The sequence below is a fragment of the Capra hircus genome, chromosome 21 (genome assembly GCF_001704415.2).
Source record: "Capra hircus breed San Clemente chromosome 21, ASM170441v1, whole genome shotgun sequence".
NCBI classification, from domain to species: domain Eukaryota; kingdom Metazoa; phylum Chordata; class Mammalia; order Artiodactyla; family Bovidae; genus Capra; species Capra hircus.
The window spans coordinates 25,598,658-25,615,483 of NC_030828.1; the positions used below are offsets into that span (position 1 = coordinate 25,598,658).

Below are 16,826 nucleotides of genomic sequence, written 5' to 3' on the forward strand. Positions count from 1 at the left end.
CCACAGACGGGGAGCCCAGAACCAAGGTCACCTCTACAACTGATGGAGCCCCTTTGTAACCATTGCCAAAAGCCTCCCGATCATCACCAACAGGCTTCCTGGCCCCAGATTAAGCAAAAACGCCCACCTCATAGCACCCTAACAAATCACCTAACACCAACATTCCAGCAGAAATTTTCTTTGACTTGAGGCTGTAAGAATTGGCTACTCGTTAAAAAAGAATGAAATGATGCGATTTGCAGCAACATGAATGGACCTAGAGAGTGTCATACTGAGTGAAATAAGTCAGAGAAGGAGAAATATTGTGTCACATCCCTTATATATGGAATCTAAAAATAAATGATACAAATGGAGTTACTTACAAAACAGAAAGATTCTCCCCGACTTAGAGAATGGACTTTTGGTTGCCGGGGGTGAGGGAAGGATGGGGGAAAGGATAGTTTGGAAGTTTGGAATGGACATGTCCACACTGCTATATTTAAAATGGATAACTAACAAGGTCCTACTGTATATAGCACATGGAACTCTGCTCAGTGTTATGTGGCAGCCTGGATGGGAGGGGAATTTGGAGGAGAATGGATGCATGTATATGTATGGATGAGTCCCTTCGCTATTCACCTGAAACTATCACGACATTGTTAATCAGCTATATGCCAATACAAAAGAAAAATTTTTTTAAAAACTTGGATATTAACCCATACTGAGTTAACTAGATATGGGGGGCGGGGAGGGAAGAATTGTGGAAATTCTCAGTGAAGTAAAAAGCTGAGTCAACAGGAATCAAATTGTGTCAAAATAATCATGTTGCAAGTGTTTCTAAAAAATGCTTCTCGTATAGATGTCCTCATGTCACAATCATCAACCTTTAATATGAACGTAGTTTCAGAGAATGTTGGTAATGGGTTTGACTCTCATGTGAATTGGTTGCATTTATGCTGTTCAGGCAATAAATCGTAGCCGTAGGTTCCTTAAGCTGTCTTAAAGTCCCACCTTTGGTCATCAGGCAGATGAATCGGAAAAACCCGCCAGCACTGTGGGGAAATGATTTAACCCCAATGCCCAATCCCTAACTGCATCTTCCAGCAGAAATGGCCGAACAGAGCAATGATTATAAGGAAACAATCTGTTTTATCTTTATGTTCTGTGAAATTATATTAATACAAAGCAACATTTCCCTGTCAGCAGCTTTGCAGCCTCTGAAAACAGTTTCAAGATGTAGGACTTTCCTGGAGACTCAGTGGTAAAGAATTGGCCTGCCAGTGCAGGAGACACAGGTTCCAGCCCTGGCCTAGGAAGATCCCACATGTGGGCGAACAACCAAGCCCGCGCACCACAGCTACTGAAGCCCTCTCTCCTGGAACGTATGCTTTGCAACAAGAGAAACCAGCAAGATGAGAAGCCCAAGCACCCCAACAGAAAGGAGCTCCAGCTCACCACAACTAGAGAAAGCACACACAACAATAAAGACCCAGTGCAGCCATTAATTAATTAATTTTTTTTTTTAAGTTTCCAGATCCAGAATCATAATGGCCAACTTGAATTGGGCTGATGCTCCAAGGAGGACGTGCATAGTGGAGTGAAGATGATGAGGGGAGAGGCCAAGGACACCCACGGGGTTGCTAAAGACGTGCAGTCAGCTGGGAGCCAGCTGGCCTTCACACACAACTCCAGCTTGTGAAAGAAAGGGCTAGAGAAGGAAGTGGAGGGTCTGGGCGGCACCAGGAGATGAGGAAGAAGTGCAGCAGAGAGAGGAAGCCCAGGGCAGTGAGCCCCAGTCTGGGGCACAGGGGCCAGTGTGACACACCCATGCAACTCCAGGACCTGGGGCGAGTTTCTCACTGCCTTTATGCCTGTTTCTCCAGTTAGTAAGATGGGAGTAGGCTGTTCTGGTGGCTCAGGTGGTAAAGAATCTGCCTTCAATGCAGGAGATCCCAGTTTGATCCTTGGGTTGGGAAGATCCCCCATAGAAGGAAATGGCTCACCATTCCAGTATTCTTGCCTGGAAAATTCCATGGACAAAGGAGTCTGGCAGGCTACAGTCTATGGGATCACAAAGAGTCGGACATGACTGAGTGACTAACACACACGCATACAAAATGGAGGTAATACCTTGTTCTTGATATTGTTGTTGAGTCTCTGGTCCTGTCTGACTCTTTGCAATCCCATGGACTGCAGCATTCCAGGCTTCCCCTGTCCTTCACCATCTCCTGGAGTTTGTTCAAACTCAGGTCCATTGGATCAATGATGCTATCCACCAATCATCTCTTTCTCTTTCATCCCTTTCTCCTCCTGCCCTTCAATCTTTCCTAACATCAGGGTCTTTTCCAATGAGTTGGGTCTTTGCATCACGTGGCCAAAGTATTGGAGCTTCAGCTTGAGCATCTGTCCTGCCAATGAATATTCAGGATTGATTTCTTTTAGGATTGACTTGTTTGAGCTACTTCAGGAAACTGCCATGAAAATAGAAAGAGATTGAATTCTGAAGCTCCTAGCACGTGGAAGACAACCAATAAACAGCCATCACTCCCTTCCACGCACAACACTCAGACCCACCGCAGCCTCGTGTGTGACCCATCCCCAAACCAGTTGACGTCCATTCTTTTTTTTTTTAAGATTTTTTTAAAATGTAGACCATTTTAAAAGTCTTTATTGAGCTTGTTACAATATTGCTTCTGTTTTACTTTTTTTTTCCTTTTGGCCTCAGGACATGTAGGATCTTAGCTTCCTGACCAGGGATGAGACTTGTACCCCTTGCATTGGAAGGCAGAGTCTTAACCACTGGACTGCCGGGGAAGTCCTCATTCATTTATTTTTGAAATACATGTTTATTGAATTTTCATTTGGCTCTGAACAGGACTCTGTAAGAGAATGGTGAGTACAGAGAGCCATGGATCCTGCCCTCCTGTTGAGGAAAGAGGTCTATAGATTCCAAACTCACACAAATATGAAACTGTAATTGAGATTGTGGTGTTTCCAGAGACTATAATAGGAGAGTCTAACCTAGTCAGGGGAGGCATCCCTAAGCAAATGACCTTTAAACTGAAATCCAAAGGGCAAGTAAACATGACCAGGTGCAGGGGGCAAAGATGTGTCCTGAGCAGAGGGAATAACAGATGAAAAGACCGTGGTCTCAAGGGTTATGAAAACAGACCAGCGAAGCTGCAGAAAAGACAAGCCACTGGGAGGAGGCATTGGAAACAAGAGGGATGAATGAAGGGAGGGCCAGACACTCACAGTGCCTAGTAGGGCATCAGTAAGTCTTTAATATCTGGCCAAGTCCTTTTGCATGACTAGGAGGTAAAAATCAAGTGCTACAGGATTTTATCTGAGTGTGAATAGCATTTCACTTCAAATTAGCATTGAGAGTGGTATTTATTTCTCTTCTTATGTATTTTTCCTTACTGTTTACATCATTTGTAATGAGTGTTTATCATTTTTTCCCCTCACACAAGAACTTTTTTCCTAAGTCAGCTTCATTGAGATATTATTTACCTACAATAAAAGGCACCTATTTTTAAGTGTGAACCTCTCTGAATTTTGGCAAATTTCTACCAGCTCAAGCAAGACAAAGAATGTTTTCCTCACTGCTTTCACCCACACACCAGTCCCAGGCCACTACTCAGCTGCTCTCTGTCACTATGTATTAGATTGTCTTTTCTAGAATTTCACTTAGATGATATAGTATGACATATACTGCTTTTGTGACCAGCTGCTCTGCTCAACATGCTTTTGACGTTTATCCGTTCCGTTGTGTGTATCAGTTCTTCATTCGCTTTTTTCCTGTGTAATATTCCATGATGTGGATATGCTACAATTTGCTGAACCACTCACCTGTCAAATAAACATTTGGGTTGTTTCCAGGCTTTTGGTTTTTTTTTTTTTTCTTTTGGCCATTGTGAATAGAATTGTGATGAATAGTACAGACATATATTTCTATTTCTTTTGAGTAAATACCTAGGAGTAGAAAGTCTGGGTCTTACAGTAAGTATACTTTTACTTTATGAGAAATTGCCAAGCTGTTTTCCAAAGCAATTGTGGTTTCCCATTACCACCAGAAGTGGACAAGACTTCCAGTTATTCCATATCTTCCCCAAGGATGGTATTATCAATCTTCTTCATTTTAGCCATCCTTGAGGGTGTGCAATGGTCTCGTTGTGGGTTTTTATTTTTGTTTTGAGATTTTTTATACTTTGGCTGCACTGGGGCTTAGTTGCAGCAAGTGGACTTCTGATTGCAGCGCATGGGCTCCTGTTGGTTGTGTCACACAGGCTTAGCTGCTCCACAGCACGTGGAATCTTCCCAGACCAGGGATCGAACCCATGTCTCCTGCATTGGCAGGCAGATTCTTAACCACGGGACCTTCAAGGAAGTCCTCTCATTGTGGTTTTAATTTGCATTTCCCTCATGATTAATGGTGTCCAGAATCTTTTTCATGTCTGTTGCCCATCTACATTTGCAAAGTGTGTGTTCAAAATTTTTCCAATTTTTAAATTAGGTCAGTGGTCATGTTTTCATCAAATTGTTAGAGTATTATATTTATTCTGGATACAAGTCCTTTGTCAGGTAGTTATGTGACATATATTATCTCCCATTCTGTGACTTGCTTTGAGTTATTTTTTAAACAGCTTTATTGAGATATAATTCACATACCCTCTCTGACTGCTCAACTGTGTCTTTTAAAAATAATTTTTAAAAGTTTGGTGATTTCTAAATTACCAATCTTTTCTTTTTTCAGTTCAGGTTTTTTGTGTTGTCACTAAGAAATCTACCTGTTCCAAGTCTGTGAAGGTTTTCTCCTGTGTGTTCTCCAGAAGCTTTATAGTTTCAACTTAACATACATGTTTGTGATCTGTTTCACTTTCATTTTTGTTTATGGCATCAGTTAGAAGTTGAGGTTCCTCAAAGCTTTTTTCTTTTAAGTAAGGTGCTAAACAAAGCACGTAGCAAGCTGTAGTTTGAAAGACCAGGTCACCAGCCAAGCCAGAAACGGTCAGTGATATCTCACCGTCACTTTGTTAAATAGATTATCGCAGAATATAAAAGCCAGGGTTTGTGGTTTCCTGTGCAAACCTATTCCAGGTAGCACTGCTCTGACACACATTTCCTGTTGACATCCATTCATGACTATTCATTCCCAGCATTAGTGCTGATTAATCCAAAAAGTGATTAATACTGAACACAGTTTGGTAGGGGGAGGGGAGGTGAAGGAGGAAAAGGAAAATGCTCTTCACCTGCTGCAGACACTGCCCAGGTGACCTAGGATTTGTTCAGTAGCCAGAGCTACTTTCATCAGAAATATTTCCCTGCTAACTCACCCCAGTGTCCTAATCCCCACTGTTAAGAATCACCTGTGGTCCAGTGCTTAAGACTCCAAGTTTCCAATGCAGTTTTTGCTATTAAGTCGCTAAATTGTATCCAACTCTTCTTCAGGGGGCACAGAAAGTGAAGGACAGGGAAGCCTGGCATGCTTCAGTCCATGGGATTGCAAAGAGACAGACTCTACAGCAACTGAACAACAACAGGGAGCTAGGATCCCACATGCTGCGTGGCACAACCAAAAAGAATCACCATGAGAGGTAAAACATTTAACTGAAATCCCCTGTGAACATGCCCATAGCCTGAAGGGCAATGGGGAAAGGAGGCTCTGGTTTCTTCACTGGATCCATCAACAACTTCAGAGGAAGGGTGAAACAGCCCCAGGGTGAGTAGAGATTGTGTTGTGGGAGGAGGGGAAGAAGGAGAAAGTCTAGAACAAGGTACAGTGCTCCCATATTGTAATCAGATGCGCTGACGTAAAAATCGGAACACAGGGGCTATTAAATGACATCATTTTCCACTTTGTGAAAATGTTTTTGTATTTGTTTTTGGCTGCATCCGATCTTAGGGTTAGGTTGTAGCGGCACACAGGCTCAGTAGCTGTAGATCACGGGCTTAGTTGCCCTGTGGCATGTGGGATCTTAGTTCACCAACCAAAGATTGAACCCATGTCCCCCGTATTGGAAGGCGGACCTTCCAATGGACCTTCCACTGGACCACAAGGGAGTCCCTACTTTGTGAAATTTCTTAAATGGAGAGTTTAACAGTGGCTCAACGTTGAGTCATTTACCTGACTATCCTCGTTCAGATTCTCCCAAGGTATCCTCCATTTCTCGCTGCCATATTCATAAATTTTAAAGGACACCTCTGAAGTGAGCTGAGAGGGCATCAGTGGAAAACCACACATAACCATTCAGGGGCCCTGGGGTCTTCAGAAAACTTGGATCCCAGAGGCATGTGGGCAGCAGACCTCATCCACTACCAGTCTAGACTGGTGTAGTGGTTTAGTCAGTAAGTTGTGTCTCACTCTTTGCGACTCCAAGGACTATAGCCTGCAAGGTTCCTTGGCCCATGGAATTTTCCAGGCAAGAATACTGGAGTGGGTTGCCATTTCCTCCTCCAGGGGCTCTCCCTGACCCAGGGGTCGAACCCAGGTTTCCTGCATCTCCTTCTTGGCAGTGGATTCTTTACCAACTGAGCCGCCTGGGAAGGGGCTTCCCTGCTGGCTCAGACAGTAAAGAATCTAGTCGTAATTCAACCCCTGGGTCAGAAGATCCCCTGGAGGAAGGCATGGCAACCCACTCCAGTATTTTTGCCTGGAGAATTCCCATGGACAGAGGAGTCTGGCGGGCTACAATCCATGGTGTTGCAAAGAATCGGGACACAACTGAGTGACTGAGCACAGCACCTGGGAAGCCCATCAATCTAGACTACTGACACTGGAAATGATTTGGGGGTAGTGGACATACCCTTGAGAAAATCTGCCAAAGACGCCACCTTCTGGGTCATCCGTCTCTTAGTTCAGCCCCTGTTCGCTTTATTGAGCTTTATCATTTTGTTGCTAGACTCCCAGACAGTACACATCACATATAGCTGCAAGTAATATATAAAATTTATTCACTAAAACGGGGACAAAATTCCCATAACTCCAGAATGTCAAGTTACATCATCAAAGTTCTCTGTTTAGAAGTAGAAGTAAGTGTTGACAGTACTTCTTGTATGAGTTTAAAAAATTAGACAGATTTCACAATGTGGAGTGTCCTTTTCAGTCAATAGTATTGCTTCAGACGACATAATGTTTCACAGATCTTTCCTGTAACTTCCAGAAAAGTCAGCCAGCCAGATTTGGTTTCAAACTTCTTTACAAACCCATTTTCCTACAAGAGAACAAAGTTAACATTTTAAAAATCAGTGGAGACTAAATTTGTTGGAATGAAAAGCAAATAAACTTTCATTTAATTAATAGTCGTCTCTATATTTTCACTGGTTTCATTCTTTTCAGCCTTGTTACCATTCTCTGTCTTCAATTCCAGACCACCCTAGAGCAGTGCTGTCCAACAGAAATACAGTGCAAGCTACATATGTAATCTTTTTGGCCACAGTTTTTTTTTTTTTTTTGCTGGATCTTTCTTATATCCTCAAGCAGGGATTGAATCTTCTCCTTTGGCATTGAAACCATGGAGTCCTAACAACTGGACTGCCAGGGAATTCCCAGTAGCCACATATTTAAAAGTAAAAAGAGGCAAAATTAATTTTTAAAATATAATAAATTTTTCTAAAAATATTATGATTTTGGGAATTCCCTGGTGGTTCAGTGGTTAAGACTTTGTGCTTCCAATGTGGGGGGCATGGGTTTGATGGCTGGTGGAAAACTAGGATCCCACATGCCTTGCTGCGCATGGCCAAAAATAAATAAATAGATAGGTAAGCAAACAAATAAATTATGATTTCAATATGTAAGCATGATGGAAATAAGATATTTTCTTTATTGGTACCATATCTTTACAATCCAATGTGTGTTTGAACTTACAGCATATCTCAATTCAGACCAGCCACATTGAAACTGTTCAGCAGTCACTGGTGACAAGTGGCTACTGTATTGGATGGCATAGCGCTAGAGGGTAGAGAGTCTATCTTTTCCCCCCTGACCCCCACCCCTCTTTTTCTTCTGAATGTTTGGGACTAAAAATGCATTTATTAAATAATCGTATTTATTGATTTGCTTTTGGCTGTGCTGTGTCTGTTGCTGCATGTGGGCTCTCTCTAGTTGTGGCAAATGAGGGGTAACTCTCTAGTTTCAGTGCTCAGGCTTCTCATTGCAGTGGCTTCTCTCGCTGCAGAGCAAGAGCTGTAGGTGCTTAGGCTTCATAGTTGTAATATGTGGGCTCAGTAGTCGTGGCTCTCTGGCTCTAGAGCACAGGCTCAATAGTTGTGGCATATGGGCTTAGTTGCTCCAAGGCGTGTGGGATCTTCATGGATAAGGACCCATGTCTCCTGCATTGGCAGGCGGATTCCTAACCATTAAGCCACTAGGGAAGCCCCTGAAATAAGCCTTTATTTGCAAACTCCGTTGTGCTGAGAGTCATGAGGATGCAACAGTAAAGCCAGATTACATTCATTCCTTTTTTAATCAGACTTTTTTTTTTTAAGAAGCATATAAACTGAACCCCCTGGAGTAGGAAATGGCAACCCAATCTGGTATTCTTGCCCAGAAAATTCCATGAACAGAGAAGCCTGGCAGGCTATAGTCCATGGGGTTGCAAAGAGCTGGACACAACTGAGCAACTGAGAATGCATGTACACATAAACTGGACACTGTATTTAATTAACTTTTGATATATTATTATAGAGCACCCTCACTGAAAAGCACCTCTGAGCTTATCCAGCCTAATGTCCTCTCTTATTTTGACTAATGAGGAAACAGATCCAGAAAAAAATGTTATGTAAGTAAGGTTACCTGATTTCTTAGTACCTGGACCAGTACTGAAATGCAAGCACTGCTCTTTTCAATCCATAAATTTTCAAACTACTCCCAGGAAGATTAGAAAATTGTTTAAAAAATTTGTTTTAGATGTTTACCTAGTAAAGTTCCATTTCTGGGGTTACAAATGTCTTCAAGTAGTTTGAAGTTCACAGTCTAGTGTGACTAACACAAAAGTGTAAACCAAACATATTTCTTTGACTGAGAACTCTGTAATGTTGTGGAACTGTCTTTTGGAGCATCACCGGCAGTGAAGACCAACACCATTCAGAGGAATTTTCCATTGAAAAGATTGCATAAGAAAGCCAACTGCCGCCTCTGTGTGAAGTGTGATGTCATGCCTGGAGACGCTTGCTGTCACACGCTCACAGAGGGGACAGGCTGCTCCTGCTTTTCTTCCTCTTTCTCCCGCCTTTACACACTCAGGCATTTCCCACCCGTCCCAGGTGTGGGATCCACGTCAGTGCTCCTCTTCTTAGAATTTCTATAAACCCTGTACTGTGGGGGCAACTCTACAATGATTTTTATTATTATCACAATGATCACCATTATGATCAGGCAGTTAATGGGTTAATATGTCACCCTCATATTTATTAAAGTTCTAAAGCAAGAACAAAGGGAAAAAACTGACAATTCAGCTATATGAAGATTCTTTTTTTTTTAAGTTATAAGAAACTAAAATAAGAACAACAGACCAGGGTACTATTTATTACACATTTGCCATGAAAGAGTTCATTCCAACATAAGAGAAAGTCATCAAGCCCTCAATAAGTTAAAAGGCAAAGGCTGTTGAGAAGATAAATATCAATCATGAGCAAGTACATGGGAAAAAACTCCACATTACCAGCTGTTAAATTCACATTTTAACCGAATCTTACTGTTTTTTAGACTTATTAACTTGACCTTATTACTAGAAGTCTATTAAACCCTCAAGATTATGTTTAATGGTTCCACCTAATGCTGATCAAGTTGTGAGCTTGCCCCATTGGTAGCAAAACTTTTGAAGGCAATGTGTATTCCAAAATGTATGAGTAGTATGATTATAGATGAACCAATCATTCTATTATAGATGAACCAATCATTCTATTGTGAGAAGGTGATCGTGAGGCAGCCTTCTTTGTTTGTTTTTGAGGCAAGGAATAAGACTTTATTTGGAAATCCAGCTGACTAAGAAGATGGCAGACTTTAGTCTCAAAGTAACCATCCGTTGGGCCCTGGATACCAAGTTCTTTTCTAGTGTCAGAGAGAGAAGCAGTGAGAACCTAAAGTCAAAAGGCAGAATGGAGAGGGAGGGGCAGTGAAAGGCAGTCTTCTTTTATGGGGGGGGCGGGTGGTGGTTGGAAAACCATCTCCATGTTTAGTATTGAAGCGTTATCTCTAAGGAAAAAACAGAAAACAATCCAAATGTCTAGCTGTTGGAAACTGCTTAAGTAAATTATGATGCATAAAAATGATAGGATAGTCTATAAACATTGGAAGTGTTAACATGGAATATGTAAGGTGAGTTATTTTAAAAATTCCTCTGATGGCTCTGATCACTCTGCTATGTGGGGAACAGAGCATCACAGGGCAAACTTGGAAGCAGAGAAGCTGGGAGGAGCCTATTGACACAGTTAAGTGAGAGAAGACAGTTGCTCCAATGTGCTGGGTGTGCAGAATCAGAATTTGCTGATGCGTCAAATGCAGGGTATGCACAGAGGAGTCACAGAGGACTCCCAAGGGGAGAGAGCTGAGCTGGTCAAGTGGAAAGGATACTCCAACAGATACTCCCTGAAGGAGCCTTCAGGGAGACCTGAACCACATCTAACCTTATTCTTTATTAAATGATTTTTAAATCTCAAGTTAAAATTCAAAAAGATATACAAGAAGAATCTGGCCCCCAAATCTATTTTATATATCAAAGGATATGTACAAAATTTTGAGCTTGTATTACATCATTTTGGAAATGCCTTTGCCAGGCTGAACACTTGGTTAATCCTCTACATGCCTGTGTAGGTCCTTTGATTTGCCCTCAAATTCACCAGACCATTATTGAGAGCAAGATGATCATAACAAAGTAAAACCTACTTTGCATAACACTTATGACTCAGACTTCAACATGCTGGTTACATGGAAAGCACCAGTTCTGATTGTACATTCCTATTTTCAAAAGGGGCTTTCTTTTGGTATTAGAGTAGTTTTAAGAAATTGCATATTTAAACTTTTTGGAATTTCCCATGTAACCTTCACAGTTGTATTGTATCTGACAGTTTACTCTTACAGAAAGGTTCTTACACTCTTACAGAGAAGTTCTTTCAGAATAAGTACCAAGAACTCTTTACGCCAACAATTTCTGAAAGGCTACCCATTCCGGTATTTTGGCCTGGAGAATTCCATGGACTGTATAGTTGATGGGGTCACAAAGAGTTGGACACAACTGAGCAACTTTCACTTCAAATATTAGTATTAGTATTGTTAAATATTATTTAACAACTTTTAATTTTTTTTACAAAGAAGCGCTGTGTATATTTTCTATGGATATATCCAACAAGCATTTTTTTAATTAACAGGGATGCTTTGCATGTAAAATAACTGATAACAGTGGACAGCTTTGAGAAGAGGGGAGGCCAGGGATTGTGGGTTGAAGAGGGGATCTATGGGAAATCAGTGCTGTAAGAAAAGTGAGCAGTAAGTTTATTGGAATATCAGGAAAAGTATGTACATTCAGCTGGGACAGGCCCCTTATCAATGAGTTGTGTGGGGTCTCCCTGGTGGCTCAGACAGTAAAGAATCTGCTTGCAATGCAAGACACCCGGGTTCGGTCCCTGGGTCAGGAAGAGCCCCCTGGAGGAGAGCATGGTAACCTATTCCGGTATTCTTGCATGGAGAATCCCATGGACAGGGGAGCCTGGCAAGCTATAGTCCATGGGGCTGCAAAAAATCAGATACGACTAAGCATGCTACAATTTGAGTTGTAATCTAGGACCCCTGCATGGTCTCAGTTTTTGAGGCATTGATAATAAAGTGAATTTTTATTTGGAAAATCTTGAATAGATTCTAGCTGGTGATATAGTACATTATTTTTTTTTTCAGTCGCCAAGCTTTACTGGCCAGAATTTGGTATATTAGAAAACTGGGCGGGGCAGGGAGAGGGGGCAGGAAGCAACAAACTCACAAAAATTTACACCTGTCTTTTGCAACATTATAAATACCTAAATATAACATTTTAATACAACTCATTCTGTACTAATTCTGCATTGTCATGAGAACCCTGGCAAGAGCTCAGTCCTGTGGACTGGACTCTGAAGAAGCATTAGGGAGGCGCTTTATTAATCCCCCAAACTCACTTCTCCAATTTACACTGTAGGAATAAAAACTGAAACCTCAAGTGTTTCCCAGCTATAAAGTTTTAAGATTCACTGGAAATCAGCTGGAAATGTCTTTTTTTATTATTTTAATTGATTTGGCCATGCTGGGTCTTAGTTGCACCATGTGGCATCTAGTTCCCTGACCAGGGATTCAAATCCGGGCCCCCTGAGTTAGAAGACAGAGTGTTAGCCACTAGACAACCAGGGAAATTCCCCTTTAAAATTTTAAAAAAATTTTTAAAACAAACTACTCAAAGAAAATATAATCCTTTAGGTAGATTTCTTTTTTTAATTAGCAAAGAAACTTGCTATTTCAATTCCTATCTGAAAGTAAAGAACAAAGAAGAATACTTCCATCACACATACCCAGCCTCCGTTTTGCCTTATCCACTCTCCTGTGTTTTCGGTGATAAACTCCGCCACGAAATAAGAAATGTCCTTGCACATGTCCATGTCTGAGGCAATACGCTTGCTCAGAAGTTTCTTGGTAAGAATACCTTCAAAGGCGAATATGGTTACAATCCTGCCCCAGTTAACAATGCCATCTTCAAATTCCTTTTCCATCACTTGGTTGAATATTGTTCTGGCAGTGTCTACAGACACCACATCAAACTTATCCAAGCACTGCTTCAAAGTCCTTTCCACTTCGTCCTGGACAGAGGAAGCCACGTCTTGTAACACCCTGGATGTTTTGCTTGGCTTGGATCCAGGTTGCTGTATCTGCAACACATATTTCAGATAGTCCTCAGCCAGCTTGTGAACGTAGTCAAACTCAGTGTCAGTCATGTTCTCCTTGCTGGGGAGTAGCGTCTTGAGCCTGCTCACCTGCAAGTGACCAAGACAGTCTGAAGCACAAGCTTGTGGAGCCTGGCGAAACATGACACATGATAGTATCTGGAGGCCGGTGGAATTTCTGTTTGCATCATCTAAAGCTACCCTTCCTCCTGGTCGCTTTCAGGCGTGGGCTGCATGTGAAAGAGAAAGTATAAGATGTCAAAGAGGAAAATGTCTCTAAGGCAGGCCACTTCCTCATCCTGTAAGTGATTAATGTAGTTTTTGAAGCCTTAAATTCAAGGAAGTGGAGGAATCAGAACCCTCCTGCATTGCTGGTAGGAATGTAAAACAGTTTTCCCAAACTTTTACTGTGAAAGTTTGGCAGTTCCTCAAAAACTTAAATATAGAGACTTTCCTGGGGGCCAGTGTTTAATTTCCACTTCTAACGCAGGGGGCGCAGGTTTTATCCCTGGTGAAGGAACTAAGATTCTACATGCCGAGTAGTGTGACCAAAAACAAATTTTTAAAAAGTTAAATATAAAACTTCCATATGACCCAGCAATTCCAGTTATAAGTATATGCCCAAAAGAAATGAAAATAGGGACTCACCCAAGTCCTGACACACGAATGTTCACAGCAACATCACTTACAATAGCCAAAAGGTGGAGACAAACCAAATGTTCATCCACAGACAAAGGGATAAATGAACTGTTGAACGTTCTTAAGCCACAGAAAGAAATGAAGTGCCCATACACTTTACAACATGGACAAACCTCAAAAACAGGACGCCCAACGGTAGAAGCCAAATGTAAGAGCTCTCCTACTGTATGATCCCATTATGTGAAATAGCCAGAATAAGTAAATCCACAGAGACAGAAAGCAAGTTGATGATTGCTGGGGGCTGAGGGGAGAAGGGAGTAACTGCTGAGTAGGTACAGGTTTCTATCTTGTGATGAAAAAGGTTTGGAACTACATCGAGGTGGTGGCTGGCTGTGAAACATTGAGAAGATGCTAAACGTCACTAAATTGTACACTTTAAAATGGGTCATTTGGGGACTTCTCTGGTGGTCCAGTGGGTAAGACTCCGAGCTCCCAATGCAGGGGGCCCAGGTTCGATCCCTGGTTAGGGAACTAGATCTCACATGCCACAATGAAGATCCTGCATGCCACAACTAAAACCCAGCACAGTGAAATAAATAAATTAAATATAAAAAGTAAAGGGAATAAAATAAGATGGATCATTTTTACATTATGTGAATTTAACCTCCAAAAGAAAAAAAGTTCAATATAGCCCAGTGGCTAAGCTGAATTAATGAAAATTTGGAATACAGATTAGCAAACAGCCAGTAAACAGGGCCTCTCAAGCACCATTGAGGCAACACGGAGCTTGACACTTTGGTGCTCAGATAGGATGACATGGGAGGGAAGAAAAACGTATCTGCTTCATTCCTCACATCCCATTTACCCTAGAACTTTGGTTTTTTTAAGGCAAATATCTGTTGCATAACTACCAGATGAACACAAATTTTTTAAAAGTACAATCAAGAATGAAAAATATGTTACCCAAGAGCATTAAGCAACGGGTTAGGTGTTAAACACATACAAATCTAAAGACTGCAAAACGAGATATTTCCAGACAAAACTAAAGGGGTTTGGGACTTCCCTGGTGGTCCAGTAGCTAAGACTCTGGGCTCCCAATGTAGGGGGCCTGGGTTGATGCCTCAGTGGCTAAGGAGGCCACCTGCCAGTGCAGGGGCACAGGAGATGTGGGTTCGACCCCTGGGTTGGGAAGATGTCCTGGAGAAGGGAATGGCTACTCACTCCAGTATTCTTGCCTGGAAAATGCCATGAACAGAGGAGCCTGGTGGACTACAGTCCATGGGGACGCAAAGAGTCAGACATGGCTGAGCGACAGAGCACACACACAGGGAACTAGATCCCACATGCCCCAACTAAGACCCAGCACAGCAAAATAAACAAATAATTTAAAAAAAAAAGACAAAATCCTGCTATAAGCCAATACCTCTATTTCCTCTTATTTAAGTCAGCCAAATTGTCCAACGTGAGGATAGAATTTAGGGGCCAGAAGGAACACTAACCCTGGAGTCAGAGGACCCAAGCCTCATTCCCACCCAAATCTCTGTTCCCTTACTCAGTGTGTGCCCAGAGTTTGTAAAATGTAGCCATACACAATGAACTCCCAGGGGTGAGGTATGCAACTGATGACCCGTGTAGCACCTGTGACCACAGCTGGCACAATGTGGGGCCTTCATCAGCCCTAATTCTCCATCAATCTTTTACAGACTAATGAGAAATTCAGCTTCCCAATAAGGACATAACTTCCTAAACGCTTAGGTTCAAATGAACTGCAAACCTGTCATGCATTTAGCTTTGGCACCAGTTCTGGGAAGCGGTTGGTGGAAATGGTGGAAGTGTTGGCTAAGAAGAGCCCTGGGGAACAGAGCAAGTGGCAATGAAGGCAGTCAGGGCACTGTATCCCCGTCTGCTGGCCGCATCTTTCTGTCGGCCGAGGAGCCAGGGTTGCTACTAGGCAGGAGTAGAGAGTGGGAGAAAGAGTAAACAGTGCAGGGTCCCTTGAGAGACGGGATTCACTATTTTTGTTGTTGTTGTTGTTCTGTCTACATATGGAGTAACTTTAATTCTTCGCCTCCGTGTCTCTGAAGAGTGGCAAACAGGAAAAAAAAAAAAAAAAACCCCACGTACCTTGTATTTCTGAATTATCTCCAAGGGGTTAAGGAGGACGGGAGAGCTGCTGCTCAGTGCGCTGGCTGAGAGGGACTTGTGGGGGCCGCGAAAATGCACCCCTGGGACTTCGTTGGTGGTCCAGTGGTTTTAAGGCTCAGCCTCCCAATGCAGAGGGTGCAGGTCAGATCCCTGGTCAGGGAACTAAGACCCTATATGCCACAGGGTGTGGCCAAAAGTTTTAAAATGAATTAATTAATGACTTAAATTAAAAAATAAAAAGAAGAAAGAAAACAACAATGCACTGTGAACCTCGTGCCATGGTGGCATAATTGGTGTGACTGACCAAGGGCCCCACAGCTGGGCCCTTAATCTATCGCCCCCATGACTTGGCACGGAGGTTGTGCTGCCTGCAGGCTGTCCCTGTCAATGACTGGTCAAGGCAGGAGTAGGAAGAGCCATCCCTGTAGGTCAGCCTCCTTTGAAAGGTGGCTCGACGACTCCTTATCAGCTTTGTGAAGAATGGCTGAGACTTTGCTCCAACTGAGACTCTTCCTCCTGGGTCCTCCTTCCTCCTGGTTCTTCTTCAGCCAGGCCGGCCCACACTGTGGTCTGATAGCTCCCTCCCCGTTCTCCCTCACAGGCATTACCCCCACTAAATCTCTGACACATCTAATCCTCTCTGGGCATTTTCCGCCTAGAGTTATAGAACAAAGGAGCGCACAGACCTGTGGGATTTCCCCTGGGGAGGTTCCTCCTCCCCTCCTCCCACCACCCAGGACAATGCCTTTTGGCCCACAGGAGCAGGAAGCCAAGTACAGCCAGCTTTTTCTCCTCAAATCATCCTCAAGCACCAAAAGAATCATGGCAATGATGGGAAAATTTATTATATCCTGCCAACCCCCACCCCGGCCCAATTACATTCCCGTGGTGATGAGCATTTCTGGAAAAATGGTATGAGCAGGTGGTTTAGGAGTTATTGTACAGGGGACTTCCTTGGTGGTCCACTGGTTAAGATTTTGCCTTTCAATGCAGGGAGTGCAGGTTCGAACCCTGGTCTGGGAGTTAAGATTCCATAAGCCTCTGGGCCAAAAAACCAAGACATAAAATAGAAGCAGTGTTATAACAAATTCAATAAAGACTTAAAAAAAAAAAAAGTCTGACTTTAAAGAGTTGCAATTCAGTCTCCTAAGGTCAGGGTCTAC

General features: G+C 42.6%; 1 protein-coding gene across 1 annotated transcript; it reads right to left on the minus strand.

The window, feature by feature from the left end:
• BCL2A1 (BCL2 related protein A1) lies at nucleotides 6,870–16,226 on the minus strand. Its single transcript, XM_005695059.3, has 3 exons — nucleotides 15,643–16,226; nucleotides 12,511–13,109; nucleotides 6,870–7,193 (listed from the first exon to the last, which is right to left on the minus strand). Exons 2-3 carry the CDS (start codon nucleotides 13,021–13,023, stop codon nucleotides 7,086–7,088), a joined length of 621 nt encoding a protein of 206 aa, XP_005695116.2. The 5' UTR covers nucleotides 13,024–13,109; nucleotides 15,643–16,226; the 3' UTR covers nucleotides 6,870–7,085.

Coding starts and splice junctions, on each gene's coding strand:
- BCL2A1 (XM_005695059.3), bottom strand. CDS start 13,023: ATGTTTCGCCAGGCTCCACAAGCTTGTGCTTCAGACTGTCTTGGTCAC. Junction 7,194..12,510: donor TAAGGCAAAACGGAGGCTGG/GTATGTGTGATG, acceptor GTTCTCTTGTAG/GAAAATGGGTTTGTAAAGAA.